The 20,644-nt window shown below is 37.4% G+C and overlaps 1 protein-coding gene across 10 annotated transcripts in view; it reads right to left on the bottom strand.

Annotated features, from left to right (window-relative positions):
* The window catches only part of LOC101166369 (tight junction protein ZO-1), a 110,937-nt gene that overhangs the window by 52,277 nt on the left and 38,016 nt on the right, over positions 1-20,644 (bottom strand). The window contains exon 1 of one of the 10 annotated variants that reach the window (XM_011489624.3): positions 5,478-5,927. The exons of the other annotated variants lie outside the window; for them this stretch is intronic. Coding sequence (XP_011487926.1) covers positions 5,478-5,501 — 24 coding nt within the window. The 5' untranslated portion in view covers positions 5,502-5,927. Of the gene's footprint in view, positions 1-5,477; positions 5,928-20,644 lie in introns of those variants that run through there. 10 annotated transcript variants of the gene reach the window in all.

Genomic DNA, 20,644 nt, shown 5'->3' on the forward strand with positions numbered 1-20,644 from the left:
CACTGGACTGTTTCAAAACGGTGCAGGTTTTTAGCTCGAGTGCCTGTGGCATCTGAAGAAAAGCAAGGAATTCCATGAATTAGATTGCTGTACATTTTGAACAGCAAAGAAGACACAAAGTTTAAACACCTTTAAATAAATCATTCCACTATGTTTAGAATTTAACTTCAAGTTTTCTGTCAGTTACAACACGGCTTTAAAAACAAATCTTTTTCTGAACTATTATTTTCAGTCAAAATATAGGAATTGAAAGACCCCAAAAATAAACTGAACAAAAACCTGATTGTGCCTCATCAAATTTCTAATCTCTCTTGACATCTGTCAATATTAAACGCAATAGATTCATTTGATTGCATATATAGTTTAGCCATATGAATAAAATATGAAATTCAGTCAAAGAATATCATGTTACTGTCTTACTGAAGTAGTAACAATATACCAGTCACAATATAGTACTATGAATAACTTCTTGCCAAAAACTATGAAGCAACTTATAAAAACAGAAAATTGTAGTAAATACTGAAACTTTTATTTTCTGTTATAGAATTATCCCACATCAAGCATCAGATTTTACAATAGTTAGGGGTTTTATTAAAATAAAACTGAAATGGATACCAGCATCTAAAGCCAAGTACTATAATTCTGTGATTATAGGAAATAGCATCAGTCTTTTTAAGAACTGCCATGTGACTCAGATCATGGCCGGTGCATCTCTCCCTCCTCCCTACTGTTCCATCGTTTTTTTAAAAATCCCTCCTACCCCGAAGGAAATTTTTTGCTTTTTCTTCCCTTCTCTGTTAACCACCTGCTTCCAACAGTGTGAATCTGCCCTGAATTTGCCTGCCATAGATAACAGGATAAGCGGGTCAGAAATCCCAGATAACAGTTGCATAGTCAGGAACACATTCCTTGAAAAAATACAAACAGCTGCTTTCTCTTCCAAGTTTGTCACTAATTCTGAAAGCTCGTCCACTTAAAAACTAAAGAGAGGTCTATAAAGTTCATCATAGCTACCCTTCAACTAGGAGACCGAATGTAAAGGAGAATCCAGGAAATCACATTGTAAGACTTACAAAGAATGTATTTGTATAATGGTGCAAAAAATAACACATCTGGTCAATAATAAAAGTTCACCTCATTACCTTGTAATGTTTTCAATGACAGAGTTCAAAAATTTCCTGTAGGTCTTCCCCAGGTTTGCATACTCTATTCGGGGCCATTCTTCCATGAAGATAATTTCAAGAGCTTCACAGATTCACAGACTCTTCATTGGATTTAACTCATTGACTAGTCTTGACCATTCCCCTCTTGTAGTTCTGGGCTGTTTCCTCTCCATTCTCAAGATCATTGTTACCCCACCAGGTAAAACCTTACATGGAGCCCCTGATGAAGGGGGATTGTCAGTGATCTTGTATTTCTTCCATTTTCTACTACTTGCTCCAACAGCTCCACCAGTTGTCACCAAGCTGCTTTCTTATTGTAGATTGATTCATCCCAATTTGTTCAGGTGTACAATCTTGTCCCCGGTGCCCTTCGACAGCTCTTTGGTTTTGGTCATGGTGGAGAGGTTGCAGTCTGACTGTTTATGGGGCATAGTCACGTGCCTTTTAAGCAGATAACCACTTCAAACAGGTGCCATTAATAGAGGTAGATAATGAAAGGATAAAAGTTTCCAAATAAGAAAATAAATCCTTTGTTTGTAGGAGGTAAATACTTATTTTCTATGCCATTATAAGTATTATCCATACAATGTGATTTCCTGGATTTTTTTTTTTTTTTTTTAAAAGACAAACTGTTCTGATTAACAAAATTTATGTCATCAGATTACCACCCTTCAAAGCTAGCCAAAACCACCTAAAAGCACGATGTACCAACTAATCTTCTGTGTGGTCAATTGGCATGTCATAAAGAGCGACAACTATCACCTGTTCTTCAATCTGAAAAGATTTTTAAATCAGAAACATTTGTGTCAAGATTTGTATTTTTGTGTAAGAAAAGACTGCAAGACTATGATGCAAGACCTACATTCCTGCATCTTGATTATGAGACACAGTGCTGCAAAAAAAAGAAGAAGAAAAAATCTGCATCTGCACCTAACATGACTTAATGGCCTTTTTTGAATTAGCTGACGCAAAGTAACTATGCACTCTTAAATAAATAATAAAATAAGGTTTTATTAAAACAGTTAATGATGCATAATGTTTAAATTTAGCTTGCAGAGCCAGACAATCTAATATGTTAAAATTATTACATTTTAAAAGAATGTGGTTATCTTAAACATGTTAGTAGAGTTTTCAAGCACAGTAGAGCTCCATCAGTTCTCAGATACCAGTTTATTTCCTAACATGGAACAGCCCGGTTTTATAAATGATCTAATTGCACAATAACAGCCAGAGAGAACAAAGATGCTGCATAAAGAGGCACCTCTAAGCAATATGTAATTTCATAAATGTCTCACAGAGTGAATCTAACTAATCTACATTGCAACATAACCTCAATGCATAAAAAAAAACTCAGTCTGTTGTGTTTCAGCAGATATCCATTTATGCAGCCAGAATAAGACCAAGCTCCTGTGCATGGCAAGAGTAAGTGTAAATCAGGAGCACACCAGTGTGTACATAGTTTATCCATGCGTGTCATCGTGTCTAGGTGGTGGGCGCAAGAGTAGGTTAACTTAAATAAGATAGTTTGCTTCCTTTGGCAGGTTTAAAGACTTTCCTGACTGTCGTTACAGGGAACCATGACATTATGAACTTTTGAGGTTGAGTCATAGCAACTGGACTGAAAAATGTCTGCCTTTAAAACATTTTAATGCTCAAGCCAATGGCTTCATCAGTCTGAGTGGTGCAGGATTCTCTTCACATTTGTATCCTCCTGGTGAGATACCCAGATTCTAGTATGAATAAGAACCTTCACCGACAAGAGCTTTGGTTCTCTGCAGGTGAAGTCTGGTTCAATTCCCTGACACTGTGGTCCAGTAAAGACGACATCTATTTTTAAATACTCCAAAGTTTTATTCTTATTATTATTCTAATAAACACACATAGAATATAAGCTGGGAATGGTGTTACAGAATGATTCTTACAAGCATAATATTGGTCTGAATAAAAGATCTTTAAACTTAAGGGTTACCACTTTGTCAAAGAACAGTGCATTTGCTGCTCCCTGATATGTTAATCGCCTCAGGTTCACCACAGGCAGATTAGGACGCAGAACAAAGACATCATCAGGACTCCTTTTCTCACTAACACTTGGTTGTAATTGCATTTCCCTCCTTCAGTGATGTAAATGGAGATGTGTAATCATCAAAGCAAAACAGCGGCTGTTTTTGGCTCACTGTGCAACTCTAATTAATACAGCCTCTTCCACACAAATGCATTTTGCACTCGTTTCAGTTGAAACACTCTCGTCTTAAAGGGACAACTAATGCTATGAATTAATTTCCATTTTGTCACAAAAGTGGGAATGGACCCCAGAAGGCTGACAAGCAACTACTATAGTAAATAAGAGCTGATGGCAGTTTAATTGAATTGTCCTAAAAAAAAATAACATTTTCAAATGATAGAGAAAGCTAAATAGTTATCGTAATACAAATTAATAACACAATTACAATTTGATGCGATGTAATTGACTGTTTAGTATACTAAGGACTAACTGCTCTGATAATATTAAGAAATTTCAGATCAAAATCAAAGAGGTTCTTTTAATCACTTTTAATGCCGACCCATGGGATGAGACGTTAGCACACCCAATATGACTGCTAATCTAATGAGAAACATTCTCCATCAGTGTATCATCAAATCTGTTTTATGTGAGTAACATGGTAGTCTACCACTCCCCAACAAGTAGGAAGAATTATGTGGTCAATGACTAATGAAACTGCAAAACAAGTTATACCTAGAACTCATACCATGTTGTAATGTAACACAAACTGTCAAATGAGGAAAAAGAGAAATCCCATTTAAACCTGTTAAACAAGTAAACCTACACAATGTGCTCACTGACTTGAACTGGAACTACTTATATCCACTTTGATACCATGGTCTGTCGTTTTAGTAAAGTAAAATAGTGTCAATATAAAAAGCTACAACTGGCTGTGTTGCAAAACAGCTCAGAAAACTCATGGGTTTTACCTGAGTTTGGGTGCTCATGTAGGTGCAGGTGCTAAAGTTTCTATTCAAACAGACTCACTGCATAGCAAAGTGTTTTATTTTGTTTGAAGCTGTGGTCATAACTGCAGAGCTGTCACACAGGCCTTTGTTGCTCTACAAGCAAGAAGAAAACTACACAAGTCCAACCAACTGTAACAAAATAAACAGAACTCACCACAATTTCTCAAGATATGGAGGTGGGGGGCGCAAAAACAAACCAGCTGAGAAAACAAACTAGCTTTTCCATGCTAACGACCGTGAGCTAGCTCCAAACTGCAGGGAGTGCGTATTACTTTTAATTGACGGTCTAACAACAATCATCTTGTACAGTGCAGTGTAACGTCAGCAGTTGTCTAAATGGAAGCTGGTTTCGTCTAACTGGAAGAACCGCTTAAACTTGAATAACATTAACCTCTGTTGAACAAACAGTGCACATTCCACACTCCACATAGTAAGACTGTCAAAGAATTTTTTTTCATAAAAGATATCAACACAACTGTCTAAAGTTTGTGTAAATTTTAAGATCTGTGAGACCAGAACCACATTTTAAAAATTTACCAGCATCTTAAGAATTGGCTCAAAATGAAAACACCAACTACTAATGATAATGAAGCTGGTCTTTAGATTGCACCTGTCTATACATTTCTGCTGGGACTCATTCATTTAACAAAAGTAATATCTTATACAACACCGGGATTTAAAAAAATTTGAGATGATAAAAAACAATTTAAAACTTGTATTTGGCCAAACTTTTTTTTTTTTTTTTTTACTATTTTTAATTGAGTGGCAATTAAAAATCAACTAAAAAACATGCTTTCTAGTCTGTATAAGGATAAAAGACCTAAATGTGGTATCTGATGGGCTTTAAAGGCCACACAGAGTTTCTAGCTCAAAGTCTTGCTTACTTTTCAAACCTTTGAAGACTTGAGAGACATGTCTTCAATCAGGACTATCAACAAGTAGCAAAGCAGAGGGGTGATCTGAGCATAGCTAGATGATTTGTTATTGATCTATGTCCATCACAACATCTATCACATCCATTTAAAGTCGTTCCTTTTGAGCCAGTGATCTAAATAAAAATGTGTGACTGTAGTTTGTGTTTATGATTTGTGACCCTCAAATAAACCTAAGCACAGAAGCCCCAGCATCACCAGAAGACATTACATTACAACTCCTGACAGTCACTGAAGTTTTCTGAGAAAGCTGTAGATACATTTGCTCCCTTTTCTTTCTCGTTTTCAGCACTTGTAAGGCCTTTCACGCGCAGATTACATAAGGAAGCAGCACAAACTCACATTTACATTTTTTATCCGGCCAGGTACTCACCTTATTTGAAGCTTTGGAGGACATGTTTCTGTATCTTTTAGCTTCAGCGTCAGGGTTAAAGTTGTTCCTGTCTTTGTTTTGATAATCACTCCGGTGACTGTGCTAGTATTTCCCTTCGTTCGAGTTGAATTTTCGCCCAGCTGCCGCCACGCCGGGCAACGCTTTTATTTTATTTTATCCGGGACGACGGGAAACATGTCACGAAAAGACGGGAGGAAAGACCAAAGTTCATTATCTTATCTCCACTCCCCGAAACTCTAACGATTATCCAGCCGGGTATGGAGTCTCGGAGGACAGTCGAGGCGAAAAAACACACACAAATGAAGGCTCCTTGTGTTGGCGTCCCGTCGCTAACCTCTGGATGAAAAGTTGGGTAGAGTAGGCATCACTGGGACGGTGTGCAGCAATGGCTGTAGCAGGCTGAGCCAACGTCTCCTGCTCAGCTCTGTGAGCAACGGCCGTGTCGTGTATGTGCGGACTGGACCATTACGCGAATAGAGGGGTGCGACGATAAACATTTATCCAGGACGTCGTCCCTTTAGACCTAATTAGACTCTTTATGATCATTTTTTAATCAAAGTTAATTATTAATGCAACACTTAACACTACTTATTACTTAATTTTTTTATTTCTACTCATTAATAATGGCCAAATTATTCGGCTCCAAATAAAACCCTCCCTTTGTCATCTCCGGGAATAAACAGTCTAGGATACAATAAGGAGAAGCGACACCGCTGTCCCTGTTGATGCTGAATGCTCACTTTCAATGTGAGATGAAAGTGAATGGTGCATTAGTCCAGAACTACAGCGGTTTCTAAATATGAATAAATAAATAGATAACTTATTAAAAACTAGTTTTTTTTTTGTTCTGCACTGAAATCTAACTGTAGTCGTTTTTCTTTAAAATATAAAAGCTTGTTCTTGTTCAAAACAAGGTCAGTTATAAAACTTTGTTGTCTAATCATCGTCTTACTGTCTTTTTATCTGTTAAATAAGCTAAACAGAGTCAATTTAAAAGTCATTTACTAAACATCAAAAATAGTTGTGTTGTGGTTACCTCACAGGAAACCTCAAAAGCCATTAAGTTCAGTTAGGACTTCTTGAACCAGACCACACCCACAGGATGCAACAATCTCAGCGTGTGTTAACTCACAGTTCACTTCTGTTTCAAGTAATTGACTGAGACTTTGCACCACTAAAGTAGGTCAGATGAAAACGTTAAAAATGACAGAGCAACTTGTCATAAAGGAAGTTTCCAAAGTTGCTCCCGGTTAAATGTTGGCTTTTTTGGAACAAATGAACACTAGGACACACCCTTCCTTTCACAAACAAACCAAGCAATCACATCTTCCCCCATCTATCTCCCCAACTGATTACTTCCTCTGTGTCTTTCCTCTTTAAAATTGGAGGAGGGCTTGGAGACAGTGTAGGTGGTCTAAGGAGTTAATTCCCGACAGACATAATCCTACAAGGAAAATATACTGCAAGCCAGGAGAAGAGAACATGTTTAGAGGACGGCAAGCAAATTATGACCTCCATAGAAGCTGGATCAAGCCAAGAGAAGGATCAAGATGGAGAAAAAAAGCTAAAACCAGCAGTGACAGATAAGGAAATTACGTATTTTCAAAGCAAACAGAAATAAACATAAAAAAATCCTGTTAAACTAAGCAAAGCACAAACAATGCACGAGTGTCTGACACAAGATTCATACATACTATTATAGATGCAAGCCGTTCACTCCTTCTGAAAGTCCTCAGACGTTTATCAGGATCAATCAGTGCCGACAGCAAGAGGTTTAACATGGTTAAAACTCACAGCCTAACTGAAGATAATTTGCTATCAAAAATTGCTAGTCTTAATCTTGCAAATCTTGTAAATCAGCTCTCATACAACAGGAATTTCTTCTTCAGCACACTGCCATTCTGACTACCTCAGAGCAGAGACGACCGGGACTTAAAAACACTCTGATGTGGCAAAATGTAATCTTTATCACTTGCTTTGCATCCTCTCTCTCTTTCTCTCTCAACGAACATGCACGCAAACACAAGCAGAGAAACATGGCCCTTCTGGACAACAGACTGCTTCAAAAGCTCAGGTGCACTCATGGAAGAGCAGGCACATGGAAAACAAAAGGCCAACATTTAGTTGGAACACATCACAAGGTTCAGTCAACCCGGTGTGGAGCTAATAAGCGTAATCTATAGTAAAAAATAAAATAAAAATAAAAGGCAAAAATAAACACACTTAAAATGCAAAATTTGAGTAAACAAGCGCACACGATGACATGATCAGAGGACAAAGAATAAGAAGCTCCTTTTTCTATTTTCATTTGCAGTAGGTTGGGTGTCTGTGACTGCGAGTGTGGCCTGTTGACTCAGGCCTGACCTGGTGATCCTGCAGATGCCTTTCCTTCATGAAAATGAAAACCTTCTGGAGACAACCTTTTCCTCAGTGCTACTGCAGTGCCGTGCAGCACAGAATTTAAAGCCGCACCATAGAAGTCACCAAGGATGCCTAATGAAAAAATAAATATTTTTTCACTAGAATAAAGAAAATGGTAAAACTGCATGTATTTTTCATTTAAATTGAGTTAATTTTCCATTTGATTATTGTATTCCTGCAAATTTGCAGCACTCGTGATTTACTTAAAATTCATTAATGATAATGAAGCATTTGAACAACGTTAATACTGAATAAAAGCAGGCTAGGCAGACAATAACTGTAGCCACCCAGCATTTGTGTTGCTTTTTATAGAGGGTTTTTGCATTTATATCATATTCTTCAATTATTGATGTTTTACTTCAAAAAAAAAAATAACATTTTCATAATGTAATTTTCTTTGGATGTTTAAGCCTACTGGCATGTTTTGGCAATCTAAGCTCTGTCACAGAACAGGGTCATTTTTTGCATTTAGTTTATTTTATTTTGCTTTTGAGTATGAAAATATGAACACACTTCTAAAAAAGTGTAATCAGCAGTTTTAAACTTTAATTTCAACCTATGAAGCATGTTTTTGGATGGTGGGAGGAAGCTAGAGATCCTGGAGAGAACCCATGCATGCACAGGGAGAACATGCAAACTCCACACAGAAAGGTTCCCCCATTGATGTTGTTTTTCATGTCCCACAGCCAAAACTTGAACCAGGGGCCTTCTTGCTGTGAGGCAAGAGCACTAACCACTGCGCCACCATGCAGCCCATAGGGTCATAGGTTGATTGGCAACTCTAAATTGACCATAGGTATGACTGTGAGAGTGAATGGATGTGCGATTGTGGATATTCTACCCTGCGAGAGACTGGCGACCTGTACAGGGCATCCCCTGCCTTCGCCCACAAGTGGCCGGGATAGGCTCCGGCAGCCCCGTGACCCCGAAAGAGAAAAACGGTATAGAAAATGAACGAAAAGGATGAATGAACTTTAATTTGGCAGTTTAAAAAACAGAGTTTAGATTAGAATCTTGTCAGTAAACCAGTCATTCCTAAAATACCTTTTCATAAGTAAGAGACACCATATGCCTTTGTGAAAATATAAGCTGACATACAACCCAAAACGGAACAAATATTGAAGATAGTTTGAATATGAATCGCAATAAATATGTTATTGTGATTATTTTTTAATATTCATTAACAAGGTCTCTGTGATATCTGCTTTTAAGAGTGAATTGTTGAACACTTCACTGTCGAACAAATATAACCCTGAGAGCATGTGAGCATTCTAAATAGTATAATTATAAGCTTTGCCTGGTTTCAAGTGGTAGCATATACAAAAACACATACAAAATAAGAGTTTTGGGTTTTGAAATAAGAACTATCAGCACTTTTATCTTTTGGAGAATTACATGACCAGAATCCAGCGTGTTGTTGGCCAAATCTCTTATTTTTCTTTTGCTCCCAGCAAAATGATGTGAAATTTTCAAATAAAAGACAAGTTTTGTTTTTTAAACATTTGGTGGAATTAATCTGTAAAGTGTCTGTCATTTCTGCCTAAGAGCTTGATTCTCTAAAACAAGAGAATGATCTCTTTTAAATGCAAGTTCACGTATGTAATAATTACTCTGCAAAGTAAAAACATCTTTGTGAGAAGTGACCATCAATTCCCTTAAGGGAAGAGAACTAAATCTTGTGTTAGAGATTAGAAATATTGGGCTTGCACTAGGTTTCATCTTAACAGACACCACAGTCAGAATCAGTCTGCTGATGAAAGGACGACTTCAATGTTCTTTATAGTAGAGCTGGGGAGAGTGGGCTTGTGCCTCATAACTAATAACTGTGCATAAGAGATACTAGCTTAAATTCCCCTATGGTTTGAATTGTAGCTAGGTCTCCATAGACTGCATTTTAGTGCACAGGACCTTCTTAGTAGGATAGTAAAAGGTTTGCAGCCTGGGGACTCTTCTTTTGTCGAGGGGTTTTTCAATTCCTCACGCAGGCAGCAAGAATTAAATGTGAAGGGATCTGAAGGACAGGAACTCAACTAGAACCCAAAGCAGTAGATGATCTAATTGGCGGTTGCATTGTATTCATGAGTTCCCACCCATTTCAAATGACTAGTTACCATCTTCTCCGTTCCTCTACTATGTTAACCAGCTCCCACGTACCATCAACCAAACCAGCAATTGGCTTCGGCAGGGATATGTGTTTCAACTTCATGTATTTCTATTGGACACTTAACCATCCATTTTTAGTGCCATGAGAGCCGCTAACCTCCACTGTTGATACAGCCGATTAATGCAGAAAATACTTTTGTTCGCTTATAATCTTCTTATCCCAATTCATGAGCCTTTTGTCCTGAAAGAGAAGACTAACTTCAAAGGCTCTCTATTATCACTGGAGCGAAAAGCTAAGGTCGTTAGGGTAGTTAAATAACAATCATCTATCCTTCAAACATGGCCAAGGGCTATGCTTTTGAATTAACAGAGAAGGATAATGGTCATTGTTTTAAAAAAGGGGGAGAGTCAGAGGAAATAATGATAAAGAGAGGGGAACTTATCACTCCGACTGGATTCTTCATTTTTTGTTTTTGATTTGGAGCAGACAGTTAAGTGACATTTGATCCCTAATTTCTGTTTATAAGAATAAGAAGGACTGAAAAAGAGACAGGTACTGGTTCAAATCACGTTCTTCCAAAAGATACTTCCTTGGAATCATCGTAAGTAAAAAAGAAATCTAAAAGGTTTTGGAATCAACCTTTATTTGAATTTATGATGGTTTGCATGAGGCAAACATTCTCATGATGAAGCTACATACACACTGTGCATTTGACGCGTGTTCAACATGCATTCTTGAACGCGTGTTAAGCAGGTAGGAACTTTTTCTTTTTTTTCTTTTTCCACTGTTTACTAGTGCAGTTTTTCAACCTTTTTTTTCAGCTGGGGTACACTTTTTTTCTTGACAAGGCACACCAACAAGCAAAAATGTAAAAAAAAAAAAGAGAAACTCTCGCATGCATTTCAGCATTTTATCAGGGCCTTTTAGGATGAACACAGCTGATATCCTGGAAATACTAAATATTTTTAGATCAGTAAGAATGAAGAATCTCCCATGGAACACCTGACCTTCTCCCACACACTGCTTGAAAAAGTTGGAAGAGGCTTATTGGTACAGAATTTCAAATTCAAATAATTCAAAATATTCTTGTATGTCACTGTTTGAACACATAATGGAGCGGGCGGTGCAAACGTAGACCCTATCCACAAGAGGCACATTGAGCATTTTTTTCCCAGGAGAATGCCAAAAGAAGACGGCTTAAAAACACTCCTTAAAAACACTCAACCTTTTCACAAAGAAGTAAAATTACAGTTTTTTTTTTTTTTTTTTGCAGGTGAATTAAAAAATATACTAGAAAGAGCGCCTTAGAACCACATATGTTTTTACTTTTTGGTTTTGGAAATCACTCTTTTGTACATCAGTCCAACCCATAAAACCATTGTCAACTTATTTCATTAAAAACACTGTGCATCTTACAACATGCCATCTGTTACAAACACCACACCATGCTCTAAACAGCCTCAGTTGTCCACTCAAATGCATCCCAAGAAAGTATTGGTCGGAAAGTCTTGTAAGTACATCAGTATGTACTCACTGATGTGCTTGTTGACCCTTCCTCAGTGAGGGGTTGATATTAATCCAGAGTAACATAAAGTCACAGTTTGTAACTCTGGTTCTTCGAGGAACTGAATCATTCCCTGTCTATAGTCTTGCTGGATAAAAACTGAACGGCTGCATAGATATAAATAGAAATGTATAATCTGAGCTAAAAATGATTTCAGCTAAGTTGTTAATGCTGCAGTTTAGTTTCATCCACTTCCACAACACTTACATCAAATAAGATAAGCTTGTGTTAGAAGACTCTGAAGTGTTGTTATTTTGAGTGACACTTAGGTCAGCAGAGTTCCTAAGATGAAGAAAAAAGAGAAAGCTTTAGGAGAACTAAATTTACCGTGCTGGGTCAGTCACAGGTAGATGTGAAGCAGCCTACTTTCAGATCTTCTAAACACATTTTACTGAGAGAGACAGCCCAAAACAAGCAACCAAGGAAAAAAAAAGCTTTTCTCCTCGCTTTTCTTGTCCTTCCAAAAAGATAAAGAATGCTCAGCCTTTTGTAGCCAGAGAGAAAAATGAGGCTGCAGTGAACCTGGATGAACCTCATTCTGCTTCGATGTGACATCGCAAGGCGCTCAGCAAAAAAACAGCCAAGATTGTAGTGTATTGCAGCACACTGAACAGCAAATTCCCTCTGTAAAAAAAAGGTAAGTTCTGACTGAAACCACTCTTACGAACACCGAATGAGGAAAGCGTATTTTTGTGTAGCGAGACTCACATCCATTTACATTCAGCATCCTGTAATTTTGGAGGGGAAGCAAAAAAGAAAACATTAAGTCAAACATTTTGCAATGTGACAACCGGTGCAGAACCGTAAATTGAAACATTTCTAATCCCAGGGTAAAGTCAACAACACACTCACACAGTGTTTGTGTGTGCATGTGGGTGTGGATGTGAGTGTGTGCCTGCAAGAGCGAGGGAGGTTTGACTGCCAGTAAATACTTCATGGACAACAATTGAAGCTTTTCCCTTCATTGTTGTCATGGTGCACTGTGCAAATGTGACTTCAACTAACATTTAGTTGCCAGTGTTTTTTTTATGAAGATAAAGCATTTTATGTTGTATTTCTGATATGCCAAGAAGAACAAACTGAACTCCAAAGTTTCCAATTTGACCATATAAAAAGTCAGTACATGCAGAATTACATGAAATACGCCAAGTAATGCAATCATTCAGACCTTACTATATAAAGTGCTATGGTGTAAAAAAAAGGACTGCTGGATATTTAGATCAAGGTTTAACCTTTTTTTGAAGAAAAGTGTTAAATATCTGCCTCTCAGGAAGTCCTTACATGTGATTTTTACCATTTACTTACACATGGGTGCACTAAAGTGACAGGTGCGTGCATAAACCTGCTGACATATCAGATTAATTTCCTATCCGTCTTGGCTAGGATGAGGGTGATTCAGCAGAAAAGAAGTGGAAATTACGTTAAATTTATACCAACCTTATATAAACCCAATTTATTTTACTTCAGCATATTTTGTGACACATTTAATGACATTCTCAAGTAATTTTAGAGGATTTTCATGTCTGAGTGCATCAAATCTAATGTGCCCAAACTTTAAAAAACAGGCCAACCCGTAAAAAGCATGAACATGATTGAACTTATTGCAGTAGGGTGTAGTTGATAAAAAAAAATTAAAATAAGTCTTCTTAAGTGTCTTATATAAGTGTGTTATAAACCAAAGAAATCCAAGAAAGTAAATGGTCTGTAACTTTAAAATCGCACAGAAGAAGTTAAAAATGTGAAGCAACTGCACAAATCAAGGCAATAAATGTAGCATGGTCTATCACAATAAATACTAGATAATGTTTAAATGTTTGCAAGCACAGTGACTAAAATCACTACCAAAACCACACTTTGGTCTTTTTTTTTTTTTTACACAAAGACATGAAACAAAATCAATTGTGTGTCAGCGTTAAAGAAACAATGCTGTTTTTGTACAAAATTATTAAAACCGTGGACAGAGTAAGTGTTTGAGAAAAAATACAAACCAAATAGTCTTGATCACCTATAGAATCAATTTACGAGGAAGCCCTCTAAATGTTGCACCATTCGAGAAGTTTGTGTTCTAAATCTCCAATTATTCAACCCATGAGTCTGAACAGGGACAGCCTGGTAGAGCTGGGAACATGAGAAATACTTTATTTTCACTGGGTATAAAGTAAACATTTGCTGAAAGCCTAAAGATCTGATTCTTGAACTCTAAAGTGTTTATAACTGCATCAGATAAGCATGAATAAGGGGAAATTCAGTGCCGTCCAGCCAAGTCCAGGTCCAACATGTTTAAAAGCTTTTCAGCCTTTTTAATCCACGACGGGCAGGAATTTGCACTTAACAGAGATCTAAACAGACTGAAGAACTTTGCTGGTAACACATTTCTAAAGGGAAAACACTATCATCTCAAGAGGTGAAGACATTTCATGCACAGCAGCACGAAATACCACAAGGTTAAGGATTGTTGCACTACTAGACGCATAAAAATGTGTTTCCTGGTTAAAAGAATGCATGACCCAAAAAAATAAAAAAAAGTTTCTGCATTCCTTAAAAGTTTATAGGCTGCTTCACAGATCTGCGTGTTTGCCCTGTCTTTAGTATTTACTTTAGATCTAGCCTGCTGAATATTGTCAAAACAATGTGGGGGCTAACCCTGACCTGACCTATTACTTTCTGTCTGCCATGTGTGCTGCACAGTTGAGATTAAATCAGGGAGGGGATTAAGACTATACTTTTCTAACAGGAAACCGATTTGATGCGTTTGCAAATGCAAGTGTATCGCCACGTTTTTTTTAAACTATGTCAAAAGTTAAGCATGGTGGGAATTTTTTTCAGCATAGTAGAAATTACACAGACATGAGAACAAGACAGAATAATGTCTTGGCAGGCCCAACAGCTGCAGCTCAAGTTACCATGCTGACAGCAGGCAGCACACTCTGAAGAGCCATTTAACACATATTTTAAGTGGCATGTAATTGATTTGCAGGGAAGAGTCCAGGAATGAAATGTGGATTTAACGCTGCTGTGCAGTGTGAAGATGATTACCTGCTGTCAAACCAAAGATTTAGTTTTTCACTGCATGATAGTGATTTACAAGTCTCAGAGTAAAACTGAATAACTGCAAAATTTAGGGTGTGGCCTTTATTTATATTCTTATTTTGGAAATGTTTTTGGTAAACTTGATTTAGAACAGAAATGGAAGAAACCAAATCTCAGTCTATTTTCATTTTGTCTTTCATGACCATAAATTCTGTGTAGATGTTTTCAGATAAACATTAAAAAATCTGATATTTTTCGAGCAAAAATCTTGTACAAAGAAATCTCAGATAATTAGTGGAGGCATGTGTTTGTGCAATAAATCAACTTTAAAGATGATTTTAAAAGAATTAGTCAATTAACTCAAATGTAAATATAAAATATAAAAATGTAAATATAAAAAAAGCGTGGGAGCACAGAAGAGATCAGTCAGGAGGATCCTCCACAGAATGAGAATGATGGCTTCATTTAAGATAAAATGTTTGCTGTTGCAACATTTAACTTAAATAAAAAAGGAGTGGTCAGAAAATGTGATTATTAGATCATGGGGGTTAGGCTTTTACCTGCACGTACTGTCAGGAAAATGACTGATATTTTCAAAATGTTTAAAAATACAACCATTTCATTTTCAGAACAGAAAAAAAGAACATGACTCTCTGTGTGTATTATGCTTGGCCATGTTTAATCATTCAACAAATCCATCTAGTCTAGCACCCACTTCAAAGAGGACAATATTTACAAAAGTCTTTTTATAGGTCTTATGACAATAAATGTTTTGGGTGTGGAGAGCCCGGAAGACCTCAAGCCATTTTTAAAAACATTCTGGATAGACATTCAGCAAAATGTAAAACCAGCTTTCCAAAATCTAAAGTTCTACTGACCATTATTTCTTAGCATTTAAATAAATGAGTTAAAAGCTTGTTTTATTTTAAATTTCTCAGTTTCTTTTTTAAAAGGAGATGCTGTCTGTTAGGAAAAGTTGAATTGGCAGCAGCATGCCCATGTTGAGGTGAGTAGATGGATTGGCTGTCATGCTTTATCTCAGGAATCAAAGTGTCTTGTAATTCACACATTTGAAAAAGGTGTGAATCAATCTGGTCTTTGCACTTAAGGGAGTTCATAAAGAATGTGTTGAAAATTTCCACTAAACAAAGATATTTGCAAAATTAAATGCAGGAAAGCTAAAAGGCCACATAGTCAATAGAAAAAATAAAGCTGGTGTCCGTTTATTTTGTTCTAATGACAAGAACATACACTGAACAGATAATCATTATTATCCTTTTGTACTATTCTACTTTGGTATCTGTACTTAAAAGAGCCAACTGTTTTTTTCTCCTTTACAGTAGATATTTAGACATATCCTGTCCTTAGTTTTATGTTTTAATGCCTTGGTTTTAATATGTATTTTAAAAATTGGGCTTTAATTGATTTGATTGATTGATTTAATGAGTTTCTTTTATTTTCAAAAACAACATAAAACAGATAAAAATGATAAACAGAAAGCAATACAGTGTTTAAAAAAGTAGTGGGTAGAAGAAAACTCCTATTAATTCCCATCACCAATGGCTTTGAGTTTGAGTTTATTAACAAAATTGTCATGAATGAATAATTACTTAACAGTAGAGTTTCATTGATTTTATGACACAAGTTAAAAAAAAAGCACATATATTTATATTTTTCACTAGAAGAGGTAAAAATAAAAGCCTCAACAGGTTCAAGCTGAAACTGACTGTCCCATGATATATGAGCAAATTATCAGTTTATTCATGACAAGATTTTACAGAATGTCTCAATTTGATAGATAAAGGCACATGCACAGTATGAAAAGGTGATAATAGCAATTGTGTGGTTACAAAACCCCAAAAGGGAGTAAGGGAGTGTGATAAAAAAAAAGATAGTTTGTCTGCTACAGTAAAAGGACACAATGACCAGAAGTTGTGAACAAACTGATTTATCAAAAAGCTCAATACAGCAAATACCAGAGACAGAAGGGGTAAAGAGTAAAAGAAGAAAATGAAAAATTACATTACGGATTTATATGGAAAGCAAGAGCGAGAAAGAAAATCTACTTAATAAGTAGAGCAAGAACCAAGGCTAAATTAAAGCGCGTAAATTGAAATCAGATTTCACAGAACGTTATTATTCAGAGCAAACAAAGACTCTGCTAAACTGAACCAGTGATCTCAAATGAGTGTTTCAAGTCTAGTGAACTCAGCATTGGCCTGAATAAAGGAGGAGCAGCAGCTCACTCCCCCCACCAACACCCCCATGTCTGTGACTCCTCTCATGGTACTGCCTGTTACTGTTACATTCCAACAATATGAAGCGGCTCACACTGGTCAAAGAGGTGGAAACAGCAGGAGCTTGCAGAGAAAACAGGCACGGGCTCTGGAGAGGGGGGAATAGTGCATGCTGGGAAATGGAGCTCAAACAAAAGTGAATTTCAAAAGGCTGCTTTTAGTTAACCTGATTGAAAGCTTCACTGCTCATGGTGACTGCACGTATTGGAAGATGGTATCAGAGTTAAAACCAAAGGACAGCTCTGAGAGTGGAAACAGCCCATCTCCTTTATCTGCCATTGCAATGTGCTGCACTAAAGCTGAAAGTAGAACTGACTTTATTTTAGTTGCCATCATTAAAATGGTAAAAAACAGACAAAAAAACTAAGGTTTACCTAAAGTCCACAGAGCATAACCTGCTGTGGTCAGTTAATGACATCATTTCCTGCTCTAGTAAATACAAGGGAGGAAATAGAGTCAGAGAATGGTCACCAGAGCCAGTCAGCCGGACAGGCTGTTCGCTGGAGGTGCATCAGCCATAGGAGCTGCTTGAAGCCTGGTGGTGATAAGATTTGATGGGACCCGACCCTGCAGAGGCTCCAGCCAGTGTTAACTGACTAATCCTCTGGCTGTTGAGTGCCAGCATCCAGACTCATCTGCTTTGGTGTTCTCTCTTGTCAGACTCATTTTTATAATGTTCCAGTGGTCAATTCTAACCACTAATGCCCAACACAACAGGCCTTAATGCCAAGTGATTATGGAGTGCTGTTTTAGCACATTTGCTGTGTGAAAAGAAAGAGCCACATTGCAGTGGACTGGCTCCAAGCTCAAAGGGCCAACCTGATGAAGTCAGCACAAAGGGAGGAGACTTTAAAGCCAATCTAAGCCACCTCTGTGGTGGTGAACCCTGTGGGGCCTGAGCTGGGTCAGAACTGAGCTAGCTATGGGTCAGTGTCCTGTTCTACAACTTCGCATTAGCTCCCTCGAGCTTGTGTGTGCAGATGAATTAGGTAGGCGTGACTGAAAAGTGTCAGTGTTGCAAGGGTGAAGGAAGATGTGTCCATTCTGAATCAGTTACATCCTATATGTCATACTGATTTGGAAAAAAGGAAATGCAATAAAATATTCTTTAAAACTTAGACAGATAACTGATTTTAGTCATGAGATTTCCCTTTTGCCGACCGTGTTGGATCAAATGTAAGTTTATGTGTCAAAATGTGTGTCTACATGAACTCATAACAGCATAATAAAGAAACAAATTGAAACATATCAATAAAGTAGAACAGCAAAAGAAAAACGGCCCAGTCCTTGTGGTGTGTTAGCCTTAGCTGCACTGTTGACAGAGCTGACTTTAGCGTAGAGATGTGATCAGCGTCTGTTTGCCTACAGCTTTTATGTCACCTGAGGCCCTGCTCCGCTGAACCAGCGCCATTCATTTGACCATGTGACACGTACAGTAAACAGCATATGGGAGCAGCACAAAAACACAGTCAGACTGGAGCTGATTTTGATTTTAGACTATAGGAACAACCTTCCTAAAACTTTACAACGATTAGGGGAAGTTCCACTTCTTTATGGGCGTGCTCTGTAGGAACTGAAGATTATATTTCACAGAAATGAGAATACAAGCAGAGAATTTAATACTTGTGACAGCGATTAAAGCCACTGATTTTTCCTTACATCAGGACAAAAGAGACAGGAAATGAACTTTACAGATGAGCTGTCACTTTTCTAAAACTCACAGATCCATCTCAGAGATGTTTAAATATGAGCTTTTTTATGTTCAAGCTTTATTAGTTATTATTGACAAAGACAGTAATGAGAAACATGTGGGAAAAAACATTTTTTAAGACAAAGACACACACCGTCTCATGCTCAAAGTATCAATGGGAGCTATCAACACCAGTTTAAAGTTAAACTATCTCAAAACACAAACCCGCGGTGCAAAGACAATAGAAACCCATTCAGCTTGTTATGGCTAAAAAATATAGATTTTCTTTAAAGGCCACAAAATAATGATTTGTAAACATGTTGTTGGTGCTGCTGCCGCTGCGTGAAACTGTTGTAAAATCTTTAATTACTTGCTGAACGAGATGAGACTGCGCAGACCACAGCTACAGGGCTGTGATTTGTTGTGTTGTCATGTTGTTAGTCAGTGTGTAGCGTGCAGGGGCAGCTCTCCAGTGGGAAGGTCAGACAGCATGACACATTAAGACTTTAAAAGACGACAGGCTTCAGTACCAGAAATTATCTGAATCACAGCAGTTAACCTTTTAGTAGTAAGAAACCTAGAGATGCACTAAAATATTACAAATAACTAATTGGAGTAGAGAGAAATAAATCTTTTTTCTCATGCTTAGATGTGAAATTTAATTTTTTTTACTTCTACATTTTTAAGAAACCTATTTCTGCATGAAATGCGGGCTATATTTCAAATAATTTCCTTAACATTTAATATTTTTAATAATTTACTGATTTTTCCCTACAGGGATTAGTAAAGTTGATCTTAATCTTAAAAGCTGTATCTGAAATGTCAATTAAGATGAACATCACTACATCATATATCATACCACACAATATTATGAATGAAAAATATAGATTTCTCATGAAGTCTGTTTTTGGAGATCTTTGGATGAAATATTGAACTATTAGCATCATGAGGTTTCATTTGAGGATTCACAAGGATTAACACCCAACCTTTACTCCTACCTTAACCCCTGAATGTGCATTTTTCTCCAACATTACAAAGAATATTTCTATTGTCATATTCTTATATGACATAACATAAATAAAAGCTGTAGCAAAACTTAGTATTGAGATTTGACTCTGTACAAGGAGCCACAATGCATTTTGAACAACTTAAAGACATGGCTGCCAAACTGAGCTATTAGAATCAATGAGCTTCTTCAGTTGGTGTCTGAAAGACATTTTAGGATTCATAAATTTTCTCTTGACATCAAACTTCAGAACGTTTTCCCTGACTTTGTTTTTGAGCTGGTTTTATCTCATCAGCCTGGAATTTTTTGGCTTTGGTGTCACTAAATGAATTCCAGCTGGGAAAAGTCTTCTTCATTTCTGACCCTGCTGACAAACCCGGAGTCTTGGGCGAAGCAAAGATGCTGCAAAGCAGCAAAGAAACAAAACACTGACATAATTAAAGTCATCTCCCCAGCTCAGACTAGAGGGTAACAGGCTGTTTTCATTACAGAATGTATCCAAATGATAAATTCTTTAAAAAAAATTAACTTTGACAATGTAATCTTACTAGGAACCAAAAAAGGATTACGTTTTAAACACCATGTGAAACAAAACTAGCCTCTCTGCTCCACTTCAGCTTCCTAAAGCACAGCATTCAATTAACCCTGAGTTCATCACATCGTATCAAGCCACTTCTCACGTTCACTCACCACACACGCGTGCATATGCTCACACGCCGTCTGACTCCGGCTGTATTCAACCCAGAGGGATGCTTTTGCCCCTGTTTGTGTCCCTCCCCATGCACGTGCAGTGTGCACGTCGGTGGCTGTGTGAGGGAACGCAGAGTGATCCTCAGCAGCACACACTGCGGACTGAGAGCAGAGCCAACCTGCTGCGACATCTGTGAAAGCTGTGAGATAATCTACATGACATCGCCACCGATAGGAGAGGAGATATTGATTTAAAAAGCTGCAGTTCTAAAATTAGATTTCTACGTGTTCTGGCCAGAGCCGTCCACCTCTGAGGGTAACTCGAGCCTATCAGCAGAGCTTGC

This window comes from Oryzias latipes, chromosome 3 (assembly GCF_002234675.1).
Source record: "Oryzias latipes chromosome 3, ASM223467v1".
Lineage (NCBI taxonomy): Eukaryota > Metazoa > Chordata > Actinopteri > Beloniformes > Adrianichthyidae > Oryzias > Oryzias latipes.